The following is a 12,495-nucleotide window of genomic DNA, read 5'->3' as shown; positions in this document are numbered from 1 at the left end:
CTGGCTGGGGAAGGAAAAGTGTCAAAGTGTCGTCTGTTGATTAATGACAGACTCACTGACTTGACTTAGAAGCCACATGAACTGAGTTTTGGAGGGAGCCTCTGGCCAAGGTCTGCCACTGCAATAGCTTGGCTAAATTGGGAATGGATACCAGGAGGAACCACCAGCCATTGCATCTGAAGTTTAAGGTCTCTTACAGCCAAATACAATGAGGCACAACTAATTTTGTGTTTTTTCTGTTTTTCAAAAGTTGGAAAGTCTTTGCCAAAGCGAGCTTGCATCTCGGCTTACTCTGAACTGCCAAAACTCATATGTGGAGCCACATAAAATTCGGGACCTTCCTGTTACTATTATGGATGTAAGTTTGGGCTGTAGTTGAACATTCATCTGGACTGTGGTTTGGATGAAACCTCTGCTTTGCAAAGCAGATGATTCCTTTTCCATCTGGATGCTGTTGACGTTTTTTTAATGAATCTAGTGTTTGTACAGTGTATGAAATAGATAAGTATTTAAATTCCCCTAGTAACAGGATGTCTCAGTCTGATCATTTCCGTGCCAAGGGGTCACATAAAAGCTGTAAAGAGAGCTCTGGAAGCTGGAGGAGCTGTTTAGCAGAGTGACAGGCCGGGGCCACCTCAATCAGTTTTTTCTTTGGGTTCATTGAGTAGCATCTTCTTGCATTTATAATCTGTTTTTCAGGTTTGGCTTTTCATTGCTTTTAATATTTCTTTAATTTATGATCTAGCCCTAAACCATTGAGGGGCCCAACAGCAGCTGCAACAGGGGTAAAATCAATTATATCCCATTTGATTCAAACAATATCAATGCCAAATGGCATTCAGGCTTATAAAACTTTTGTGTTTTGAGTCTTGATTTTTGTATGCGAGAGCTGCTTGGATCAGTAATAGATGTAACTCATTGGACTCATAGCTGAAACACAGCTTATGTTGGATCCTTATTCATTCCTTTTTGATAATAAACTGTAATTATTTACTGCTGGGGTTTTATGGTACTCCTAATTTCCTGCATTTTTTTACCAATTGCATGGATCCCAGTGCTGAGGGAGGTTTAGCCAGGCCTGGAAACTCTGGATATTGGCTGAAGGCCTGGCGTTGCATCGGTACCAGCCACTCCAGTCAATTTCCAGTGGGTTGGGAGGAAGTTTCACTTGAGGCAGGAGGACAAGAAGAAGCCTCGCAGAGATTTTGCTTTCTAGCCAGGATCCTACAGAGTATAGTATTTTTGAACTTGTCAGGTTGCCTTTGTTTGCGAACAAATGAGAAGAAACTGATACTGTAAATAAGTAAAGCAACTTTAGTATTAAGTGGCAAATTGCAAGAACATACCCCAGACTACAAGATGTTCAGAAAAGAAATAAAAACTATACCCTGAAACAGTCTTAACATCACAAATACCTTCCTTCCTCGCACAGATACTACCTGATCTACTCTTTATCTTCTCTAGAAATGACCAAAGATCTTTCATTGTAACCCACCGTTTATAATTCTTTTTTGTAATCCGCCTTGAACCGCAAGGTAATGGCGGAATAGAAATCTCTAATGTAATGGAATGTAATTATATTTAAGCTTATGGATAATACCATTATATCAAGTAAGACTGCTCTCAATCAAGAAAACATTTACTCCCTCAGAGGGTCTGCGCATCTTCAAGATTGCAGAGCTTGAAAAATTCCCATATTGTTGTTTCAGCATAAAAGTTCCCTTCACCTGTGCAAGAACGCACATGAATTTGGGATGCTCTGATTTTTCATTGCATCCAAATTCAGGTAACGTCAGGAGCTGATAGCAGGCAAGCCCGGCAGAATCTGTCAACTCCATTAGTGATCTTTGGACTGTCAAACATTGCAGGGCACTTCTCAAATAGACCTCTTTGCCAGTACTGAAAAGACAAAATGCTCCCCAGATTGGCTAGGGTTGGCCATAGCCCCTTCTCTACGCTTTCTACATGTCTCTCTAATAACATAGCTTGCATTACATAGGTCATAGTTCAGAAACCCTGCTCAGATTTCAGTGATTCTCATAGCGCCATACCGTTTCATCTGAAAAGACTCTTGGGTCTTCCTCTAGGCTGCTTTCAAATGTTCTCTAACACATAGAGGGGATTCTCTTTGCATCAATACCTCAAATCACTAAACTTGATGCCAAGCAAAATCTGGTTTCCAACCCCACTTCAGGTTAATGCCAAGGCAGTCTGTAAGCGTTTTCAGAAGGACTGCTGAAAATCAACAGATAGTATGAGAATATTTGCCTTTGAATATACGCAGGACAATTGATTTTGGTAGGATGATTGTTTAAGGCATAATGATGCCGGTATTAATAACTCTGTATTGTACCACCACTCCAGAAGTCCCTGCAACTCTTTATAGAGCCCATGTATTGTATCATCTTTACAGAAGCTCCTGCAGTCTGCTCTGAAATGACTCCCCAGTCATTAGTAGCAATATAGATGCTCACAATAACAATTGCCCCCCATTGCTTTTTATGTCCCCCCCCCTTTTTTTTGTTAAAGGCAACTTAGAGGCAGGGATTTCCATTTATGAGAACTGTAAATCCTGCTTGTCCTCGGAGAAAGTAAAGTCGTTTACCTGTAACAGGTGTTCAGTAGGGTATCAGCTGTTACAGTACAGAACCTCCCCAGTCCCCCAGGAGTCAATTTATGGAATAGATAGTGCCAGTGTGGGAGGAAAGACCTAACCAGGCGTAGTTCACCATGTTAGAAATCTCTACCGACTTGGAGAACTTCCTCTGCTTTTTTCCATCCTGAGCTTCAGTGCATTGTTACAGCTTATATTCTGCTTAATTCCTACTGATTTTATGTTGCATTATAATCAAATAAAGTGAAATAACCAAACAGTTCCTAAACATTAACATAATACATATACATTAGTTAAAAACATTTCAGTAGAACATACAAATGCACTATTCCCATCACATTTAGGTAAAATACAGCCAAATAGTTTTAAATTTTCGATCTATGTAAAAGCAAGAAACTTAAATTTCTACTAATTGATCTGCAATCATTTTAATTAATTTCTTGGAAAAGTCAGGCTAAAACAGCCTTGGGATTGAGTAATAAAGGGCTGGGTGACATCAGCCATGTCGGAACACTAGTATTCTGTATTGGGGGATGGGACTTGATCTACCGCTCTTTCTGTATCAAAGCAATTGACATATTTAGACAGGTCCTTATTTTGTACCTGGGGCATTGAAGTGTTAACTAACCTGCCCAGAGTCACAAGGAGCTACAGTGGGAATCAAACTCACAACCTCAGAGTGCTGAGCCGAGACTACATTCTCAACACCCCTGATCAGATCTGAAAACACTCTGGTTTAGAGTGGGGAAAACTAGAAATTTGTTCACTCGGAATTGGATGAAATTTTAACAAACCTAACTTTACATTAGGTTTGTTAAAATGTCATCTGTTCTGAGTAGAACATATTTTTAGCATCCACTAGGCCGCTCTCTTTTTTTTTTTTTTTTTTTCTCCCAACCAGTGTGTTTTTAGAGCTGGTCAGGGGTGTCATGGAAAATAATCCTCAGCTGCAGGTCAGTGCATGGGGTCTGCTCTCAGCAGTGGTTTTTTTAAACGTGTAGGAGCTTCTTTCTAAGCAAACGTGTAGTCATAAATGCCTTTCTTCTGTCTAGATCCAGTATGAGCTGTGGAATTTAGGAGGATTTTGTTTTTTTTTTCCAGTTCTCAGTCCTGCCTTATGGAACAATTTACCCCTCTATCTTTCCATGATCCATGAAGTCCTCCTTTTTTAAACTAATCGTTCAGCATAATTTGAATGTTTCATCTGTCGTGATTATTGGAGCTGGTTGTCTCTACTGCTTTTTCTCTCCTTTAAATGTTTCTTTCCTCCTGTTGATTTTAATCCAATTTGATCATGTTGTAAACCGCTTAGGTTTGAACTTTATGGCTAGCAGATAGAGCAGGGATAGGCCTTGCTTTTGTAGCACACACATGTACGCAATTTTTCCATCTTCCCCTTCCTAAACTGCTCTACTGTGGCTTTCAGTACGTACTTAACTCTTCTTTTTGCCATGTTAATCCTCTTCCATGTCCATACTACTTAATCCACAAAGACCAGTGTGCTGGGGCTTGAGAAAGTTGAGAATCACTTTGCTAGTCTCCGGATTTTTATTTTAACAGAACAGTAGACAACCTTCCACCCATCCTACATCTAACTCGTGCTTCTGCCATTCCACCTGCTTTCCTACATAAGATTCCCAAGGTACAGTTTATGTCAGTTTTACCAGTTACCCCTCCTCATGCCAGCTAGGCATTGCAAGCAGAGCCTGTGCTTGCTGCTTTGATCTTCCACTCAAGTGCCAGCAAGAGAGATTTCAGCGCCATTTGACTTTTCTCCAAGGATAAGCAGGATATCAAGTCTTCGCAAGTGGCTGATGATATCTGACAGAGCCCTGATCGAGAGAGGTTCACTTCACTTTGTACTGTAGAACAACCTTTGCGTGTTCAGGAATTCCTGCATTGCATTGTCAAGCGAGGTCACGTCACATCTGTGTTTCCCAGGAAGCAACACGATGACTGACTCACGTCAGAGGATGCTTTCACGCGAGGACTTTTATCAGAAGTCGCCCACTTTTGAGGACATCTACTGGTTTTACCTCACTCTTCTACAGTCTTCCTTCCATCCATTCAACCCCTGTAACTTAGACCAATTCCTCATTTGTTGTTGAGCTGAACCTAGAACATGCCCATCTGTTTTTCTCTGTTGACTTTGTATTGTCCATATTATTTTCACCTACTGTATATAGCTACACTTGGCCCCTGGCTACATAGTGTTGTAGGAACTTCATATGTGTTCTCTGAATGTTCTCATGTGGTCCATCCTGTTAATATCTGTTGTTTAAATGTTCTTCCATGCTAGTAGGGCCATGCACTGTATCATATTTTGGTGTTTGATTGTTCTGCAGTGCTGTTAAATGTGTATCTTTCTGATACTCTCTCATGGTAGTTCTATTAACTAGGTTTCAATTTGTCACCTCTAAGTTTATTTACCTCATTCATTGCATTTGTTATGCTGTTAACAAAATTGTAAGTTTTATGTTGAATTATACCTGGGTGAAACTCTTCATAAAGGCAGTTAATAAATCTCAGACATTCAATCAATCAAATACCCTAACAATGCAAGCAGGAGCCTTTTTAAAAATCTGCCCCCCACCCACCCCAGCACATAATTTCCACAGATCTTGGTTGGTTTTTCTCACTAGCTGAGTTGGCTCTAATGTCTTTTCAAGGTGTTTGATCAGAGTGCTCTTTCAACTGAAGCGAAAGAAGAAATGTATAAACTGTTCCCCAATGCCAGAAGAGCTCATCTTAAAACAGGAGGCAACTTTCCTTACCTGTGCAGAAGTGCCGAAGTTAATTTATACATACAGGTAAGTCTCATGCAGAAGCTTCAGAGAAATGCCACGCTAGGGGTCCTTTAACCAAGATGCATTCACGGATTTAATGCATGCTAACAATTAGGACCTGATTCTTGAAAAACCGCATCCCAATGGCAGGCGGCGGTAGATGTCCTACGGGACTGGGACTTGTTTACTGCCTTTTTGTAATTATACAACCACACTCAAAGTGGTTTCCATACAGGTACTTCAAGCATTTTCCCTATCTGTCCTGGTGGGCTCATGATCTGTCTAATGTACCTGGGGCAGTGGAGGATTAAGTGATTTGCTCAGGGTCACAGGGAGCAGCATGGGATTTGAACCCACAACCTCAGGGTGCTAACCACTACGCCACACTCTCCTCACAGTGTAGGCTTCTGGAGTGTGCCTTCAGAGATGTGTAGGGGTTAAGTAGAAGTGAATTTTAGGTCTATTTTTTCCCCTTTTTGGCCACAAAGGTGTGAGATGATCTCTCTACAGATATTGGACAAAAGCATCTTAAAACTTGGTTGTTTCAAAAACATATAATAAGAATTTAGAATTCTTTAGCACTCTCCAGACCGGTAGAGGTTAAATCTTACAAGTGGGGTATATATCTCATCATGACCAGCAGGTGGAGACTGAAACAAAATTCTGGAATAGTACATAAGAGAGACCTTCCACTATTCCTATCAGTCTCCAGCAGGTGTTGAGTGAGCTGTACCCATCTCCCTTGGTAGGGCTGTTGGAATTTGTTTAGGAGTTTCTAGTCCCTGGTTCCTGTTTGGGGGCTGTCCGACCTCAGGGGTGTCAAACCCGGCGGGTCTCGTGCTGGGTCCCTCCCCCATTTTTCATAGTCCTTAGGTTCATCTAGTCTCTCTCATAATTGTTATCCGCGTTGAACTTATTAAGATATAAGTGGGCTGCTGGAATTGGTATAGGCTGTAGCAATAGGTTGGATACATGCAGAGAAGGGGAGGGAGGACTGAAGAGACGTGAAATAGGAGTCTTAGCCACAGAACTAGAGAAGGGCAGAGGATGGGGTACTTAATACTGGCTGAGGGTCTTTTGCTTTGAACCCCTGGTGTTGCATGCTCCCTTCAGTGTCTTCAAAGTAAGAATTCTCATGACACCTGGCATTTCTTTAGGAACTTCATCTAACTATTTTTGTCTGCCCTGAGTCTGATTCCATTCATTCACTATGCTTCTAGATGTTTTTCTGGTTTGTTGGGTTTTTTTTAAAGATTTTCCTAGATGTCCCTGGTCACAATGATCATATTTTCTCAAATTCTTCATCTTCTCATCTACCATGCCTTGTTAGAGGGAGAGTACAAAATTCAGTGTCCTAAGTGGGCACCTGAGACAATAGGAAATAGTGACTTTCCCTGAGGTCACAAGAGAGTTACATAGGTTCCCTGGTTCTCAGTCTGTTTAGTGCCGTTCCATTTTGTTTTCCTTTGTGGAACCTTTCCTTCTCGTGTGGCCTTGCTAGTTTTTATGGGTTCTGGGTTTTGATTTCTGCTCTCCCTAATAACATGTTACTGATGCAATGAGATGCTTTGTCCTTTTTAAATAAATCTATCACAGATGGGCATAATCAAAACTTTAAAACGTCCAAAAACCTGCCTACGTTGGCATTTGGATGTCCTAATAGCAGGGACATCCAAATACCGATAACCAAAACCAACTTTCTGGACATGCAGCAGTACTTCTAAACTGCTGTGCGTCCAAAGCTCAAAGGGGCATGTTGGAAGGCGTGTTATGGCCGGGCTTCAACCTGGAAATCCTGAAGCGATAATCGAAGCTTTCCCAGGACATCCTAGGCGGAACTTACACGAATCCCAATCAGCTGAGCTAGTTTCAGGGAGTCCTGCCGGCTCAGCTAATGGGGAATCTTCCTGGCAGGGGAATCCCCCATCGGCTGAGCCAACAGGACTCCCCAAAACCGGCTCCGCTGATCGGGATTCTCCTGCCCCCAATCAGACAAGGTAGTTGAGTATGTCTGCAAAACTTGCTTTTGTTTGTTTTTGATGTGGACATTTTTTTTTTTTTTTTTTTTAAATGGCTAAAAAAGATAGACGTCCTAAGGACCAAAATGTTTACATAGGTCAATGTATCTTAAACTGTGTGCAAAGGCACACTAGTGTGCCTCCTGAGATTCCAAGTGTGCTGCAGCACACTGAGGAGGAAGAGAGGTGCCTGCCAGCTGACTTTCCTACGCGGTACAGTGCCAGCGTTGCCCGATTGGCCGAAGGCCTGAATGTTTCCCCCTTCTCTGTAGCGTTCTCTGGCTTCCCCCCCTGGCCTCCGGTCTCACCTTTTAAAGCTAATTACAGCAGCCTGCAGAGGATCGCCGGTAGCTAAAATGATTTTATTTTCAATATAGTGATTGAAATGTCAGTTTTGAGAATTTATATCTGCTGTGTATATTGTGTGTATATGAAAAATGAATGGAAAAAATTAGTAAAGGGGATGGGATCTGGGGCAGAGCTTGGGTGGGCCTAGGGAAGTCTACGGTCGGGGTACTCAGTTGATATTTGTTAGACTTAGGGGGTGCTTAGCTTGAAGTAGTTGAGAAACACTGCTGCAGGCAATCAGCTGGCGCCAGTGCCTCTCCTTCTCTCCGTCCCTCTTCCCTGCAGGCACTCCCTACTGGCGTCTCAGGTCCCATCTGGAGGGCCTCTGCACATGTGTGAATGTTGACGTGATGATGTCGCGCATGTGTATGATGTAATCACGGCGACGTCCACTACCTTTAGTGTGCCCCGGCTCGAGAGAATTTGAGAGACACTGACATAGATCAATTTCAAAAATAAAAGATAGATGTCTGGCTGTTTTGAAAATGGACACTTTCTATACTGGATTTCTGGATGTTTTTCCCAAAATGTCCAAATTTGACTTAGACATCCTATTGAAATGCCCTCATAGTATTCTAAAAAAAAAAAAAAAGGTTGTTTAAAAAATTAAGAGGCTCTTTTCGAAGCTGTGCTAAGAAATGGGTTTAGTGCATCCTTATGTGGGACTTTTGTTGCGCACTAAGCCCATTTTTAGCGTGGCCATCAAAAGGCCTTTTTCCATTTCAATATATGGCTGTGCGCTGTTAGCATTACATAACACATTGCCCTAAGGGCCAGTTAGGGTGGTGGTAATGTGGGTACACTATACTCATTTTCTACCTCCCCAAAAAATGTGCACGCAGCACATGCAGATGACGACATTTTAGTGTGTCCCTTGTTAGCCCATAAAAGGGCCCCAACAAATACCGATGAGCCTAACATTCTTTGCAAAACAAGCTAGAGATCTGACTCTCATTTCTTTGTTTAATCTCCTAGATTCATTTAAGGCAGTTTCATGGTACTCGATATGCTGCCATTGATCCATCTATGGTCAGTGCTGAAGAACTGGAAGTCCAGAAGGGCAGCGGTGAGAACATGGAGCTCCCGTAGGTCCCTTTGTTCACAGCTAAGTGCAGTTGCTATAATTCTACAGCAGTCTTCCTGGCTCTGGTCCTGCTTTGTACTTCTGGTGACTTTCCTTGAAATGGGAATGTCACCTTTGAACTCTTCTCAGCCAGTGGACCTGGAGCCTCACTTACTGCTTTCTTTTTAAACTTTCCGAAGGATGAACTATGGTGTACCAGTCCCAAACACTGTTCCTATTTTTAGAACTGAAAGCAGTTTTGCAACAGATTGAGTTTTGCAATTTCCTATTCGTGTTCTTTCCATTTTTCATTTCCTGTAACTGTGAATTTTGCACAAATGGATTACATGTTATCTCGCGTTTTATAATCCTGTAGAGTATAATTGCATACTTCAGAACATATTTTTTTTGAACGTCATTTCATTTTTGATATGTTGTGTTACATATGATCTTTTTTGCTCAGTTAGAAGCAATATCCAACCAGAGACCATACATTAAAGGTTTGACACTTTATTTTGTTGTGTTCAACTAATAGCTTTCTTTACATTCTTGCTTCTTCAAGGTGTTCTACAGTTGATACATTTGATACCCAAAAGTATATAAATTCCGTGTTCAAGATACAAAGTGAAAACCAAAAATGAGAGAGAAGATAAAATTTTAACATGACTGTATTTCTGCCTGATGCACTATTCCAGCCCCTTATTCACCACGGCCTGGGATTTTCTTTGCCTATCTGATGCTGTGTCAAATTCAGATAACAGAGAGCTAGCTTAGTATTGCAAGTCAGAGGCCGTTCCCTATAGCTACTGCCTTTTTTGAATTATTTATACATTTCAAGATAATATATAGAAATAAAAGGAATACCTTTTTTATTGGACTAACTCCCACCTCCACTCCCCCTTTTTTTTTTTTTTTTTTTACTAAGCTGTGGTAGAGGTATCTAAATGCTCCGACACTGCTCCTACGCTCCTAGCATTCCTATGAGTGTCAGAGCATTTAGCACTCCGGGCTGTGATAGAAACCTCTATTGCAGCTTAGTAAAAGACGGCTTAATGCATGGTTTGATACATTTATTCCTTTTGTAGTTTATGGGGAGCAGAGTTTTTCAGCAATTGCTACGTAGCTGATGAGTCTGCCTTATCTTACTAAGTTGATCTTTTCAGAAGTAGACAAAGTTACAAACTGCCCCATTCTTAAGTAGATTCAAAGAAAGGCCTGTTTGAACAAACAATAACATACTCTTTAACAAAAAAAATCATCACCTTTAATTTGCTGACTTCCCCTGAAGTTTAGATAATAAAGGCTAATCTTTCTTATTTGACATTTTAAAAATACAAAATATTACATAAGCTCTTGCAGTTTGTGTTTTGTTTTGCATCTCTCTATGACCAGTGGCTTTGTTTTCCCTGGCTCACTTATGCTCCCTATGTTACATGGGCCACTGTCCCCTCATATTCATATCTGACTGTCATGTCCCAGCAGACCCCCTGGCAGCAATTAAAGAAATGCATTATGACATGACCTACCTAAAGTTGCAAAAAGGAACCTGAGTCAGACACGGAAGGATAGGGCAATGGGACTGCACCAGACCACCTGAGGGTGGGAAAAGGGGTCCTCAGGCTATGGCCTAGAGCCTCAGCTACATCTGTTGCTGTGGGGTACAAGGCAACAGGTAGAATAAGGTACTTTTTTGGAGAGGGGGATAGATTACTGTCGTGCAGCTTCCACAGGCAACCAATAGAAAGATGGAATAGAGCAGTTGTAACAGTCAAGCATTACCAATATGAATTTTTGTGCATCCGGAATTTCACATTTCTTCAAAATAAACTCTTAACCACATCATTAACCTGACTTTCCATAGAGTTGGTTATCCATCTGAATACCCACAATTTTTGTAGAAGAATCAAAGCTATGCTATAGAAAACCTTTTGTCAAACCATGGATGACTTGAAGAGGCCAACAGTAAGAATTTGGGGAGGTTTTCTCTATTTTTAACCTATGATGTTAGCTAATGATCAGTTGTGTCCACACATCAAGTAATTTGTTTTGCTTGTTATTCTAGTCCTCTGATACAGAAATTAGAACAGTAATATATCTGCATAAATCAGTGATGTCAAACCTAGAGATTCTAATTTAGACCCCCCAATAACTGTAATAATGTTTGTAGGGGTGGAGGAGACACCATGCTAATTAGCGCCTCACCCTGCAACTTGACTCAATATGATCTGTCAGAAATAATAAACAGAAAACAAAAAAACCAAAACTCATTACATGCAATACCAGATTTGCTAAAATTGGTAGTAGGATATGAACCACCGACTGCCTTCCCTTACTTAACAGAAATTTCTCTTTTACTATAAAAATATTAAACTGTATTAATTACCAGCCTCTCCTGGGAGGCCAGAGTTAATTACCATATAGCAGTGGTCTTCACTAATTTTTAAGTGAGGGCCATTTTGGATCCAAAAGGGCTGAAGGAGAGCCGACAAGTATTTTCCTATTTGGGGCCATAATGCTAATAGCGCTTCTTGGCAGTCACTCCTACCAGAACACCTGGCCTTGGTCAGACAATGAACCCTATGCAAATACAGGACCACAAACTAAAAGGCTAATATACACAACTGAAACCCATGATTCCAGACTCTGCATGAAAAGGGTAAAAAATTCTAGAGTCCATGGGCAAGGGGGATGAAATTCTGGATAGGCTCGCAGGCCTTGCAATGAAGACCATTGCCATACAGCAAAACGAGTTCAAGATGCATGCCACGAAAACTCAGTTACTGGCTTGTCTCTAAGTCATGTGTAAAGTCAATATCTATCCTTTTTAATTTATTTGGCTTGTGCCTTTTACCTAGCTTCATATTGCTTTTTATCCTTTAATTTAAATATAGGAATTAAGTGTTGCTTCTTCCTGAATTGTTTGTGCAGATTGCTAGTGCAATGGCTGTGTGGAAGAAATACACATACACTGCTGAAATTTTTCAGCAGTCAAATAAATGCTGAACTCCCTGAGCCTAGGGGAAGGAAGATGTATTTGCCATTTTGCCTAAGCAAGAGCTGGCTGAAGGTGCTAAAAAAAGCATAGAAAAATTATGAAGTCAATCTGGCAGCAGATTCATTGTGAAATGTTTAGGGCCTATTCCAAAAAGAAAATCAAGATTTTAGGAATTGTAAAGAACTAAGGCAGTGGGTATATTCTTTACTCCTGGCAGAATTCTGTACAAAAAGAAATCCAAATTCTGCAAGTTTGACATTTAAACAGTATTTTTGTGAATTATCATCCAGAATTTCACTACAATTCAGTATTTTCATCAAATTATACTAGAAAAAAAATAAAGAGGCAGCATCTGTCTCACCCCTGTGTGCCCCCCTCCCCTAAAACATGGCAAAAAAATAAAACAAACCCCATACCAGATCAGGATCAACAGTTAACATAGCTGGTTTTAAAAGAGGTTTGGACAAGTTCCTGAAGGAAAAGTCTGCTATTGTGAAAGATGGAGGAAGCCACTGCTTGCCCTGGGATCAGTAGCATGGAATATTGCTACGATTTGGGTTTCTGCCATGTACCTGTGACCTGGATTGGCCGCTGTGGAAACAGGATATTGGGCTAGAGATGGACCGTTGATGGCTGTTCTTATGTTCAAGTGTATTGCCATCTCCATAGAG

The 12,495-nt window shown here is 41.0% G+C and overlaps 1 protein-coding gene across 3 annotated transcripts in view; it reads left to right on the top strand.

The window, feature by feature from the left end:
* SPG21 (SPG21 abhydrolase domain containing, maspardin) overlaps nucleotides 1–9,342 on the top strand; it is a 38,256-nt gene extending 28,914 nt beyond the window's left edge. For all 3 annotated transcript variants that reach the window (XM_033921045.1, XM_033921046.1, XM_033921047.1), the window contains exons 7-9: nucleotides 251–358; nucleotides 5,284–5,424; nucleotides 8,742–9,342. In XM_033921045.1, the coding sequence (XP_033776936.1) occupies nucleotides 251–358; nucleotides 5,284–5,424; nucleotides 8,742–8,855 (363 nt within the window). In that variant the 3' untranslated portion in view covers nucleotides 8,856–9,342. The remainder of the gene's footprint in view (nucleotides 1–250; nucleotides 359–5,283; nucleotides 5,425–8,741) is intronic.
* Nucleotides 9,343–12,495: the final 3,153 nt, after the last annotated feature.

The sequence above is a fragment of the Geotrypetes seraphini genome, chromosome 14, assembly GCF_902459505.1.
Source record: "Geotrypetes seraphini chromosome 14, aGeoSer1.1, whole genome shotgun sequence".
Classification (NCBI taxonomy): Eukaryota; Metazoa; Chordata; class Amphibia; order Gymnophiona; family Dermophiidae; genus Geotrypetes; species Geotrypetes seraphini.
The sequence above is the reverse complement of the archived record's forward strand: the minus strand, read 5'-3'. Positions and strand labels throughout refer to the sequence as shown.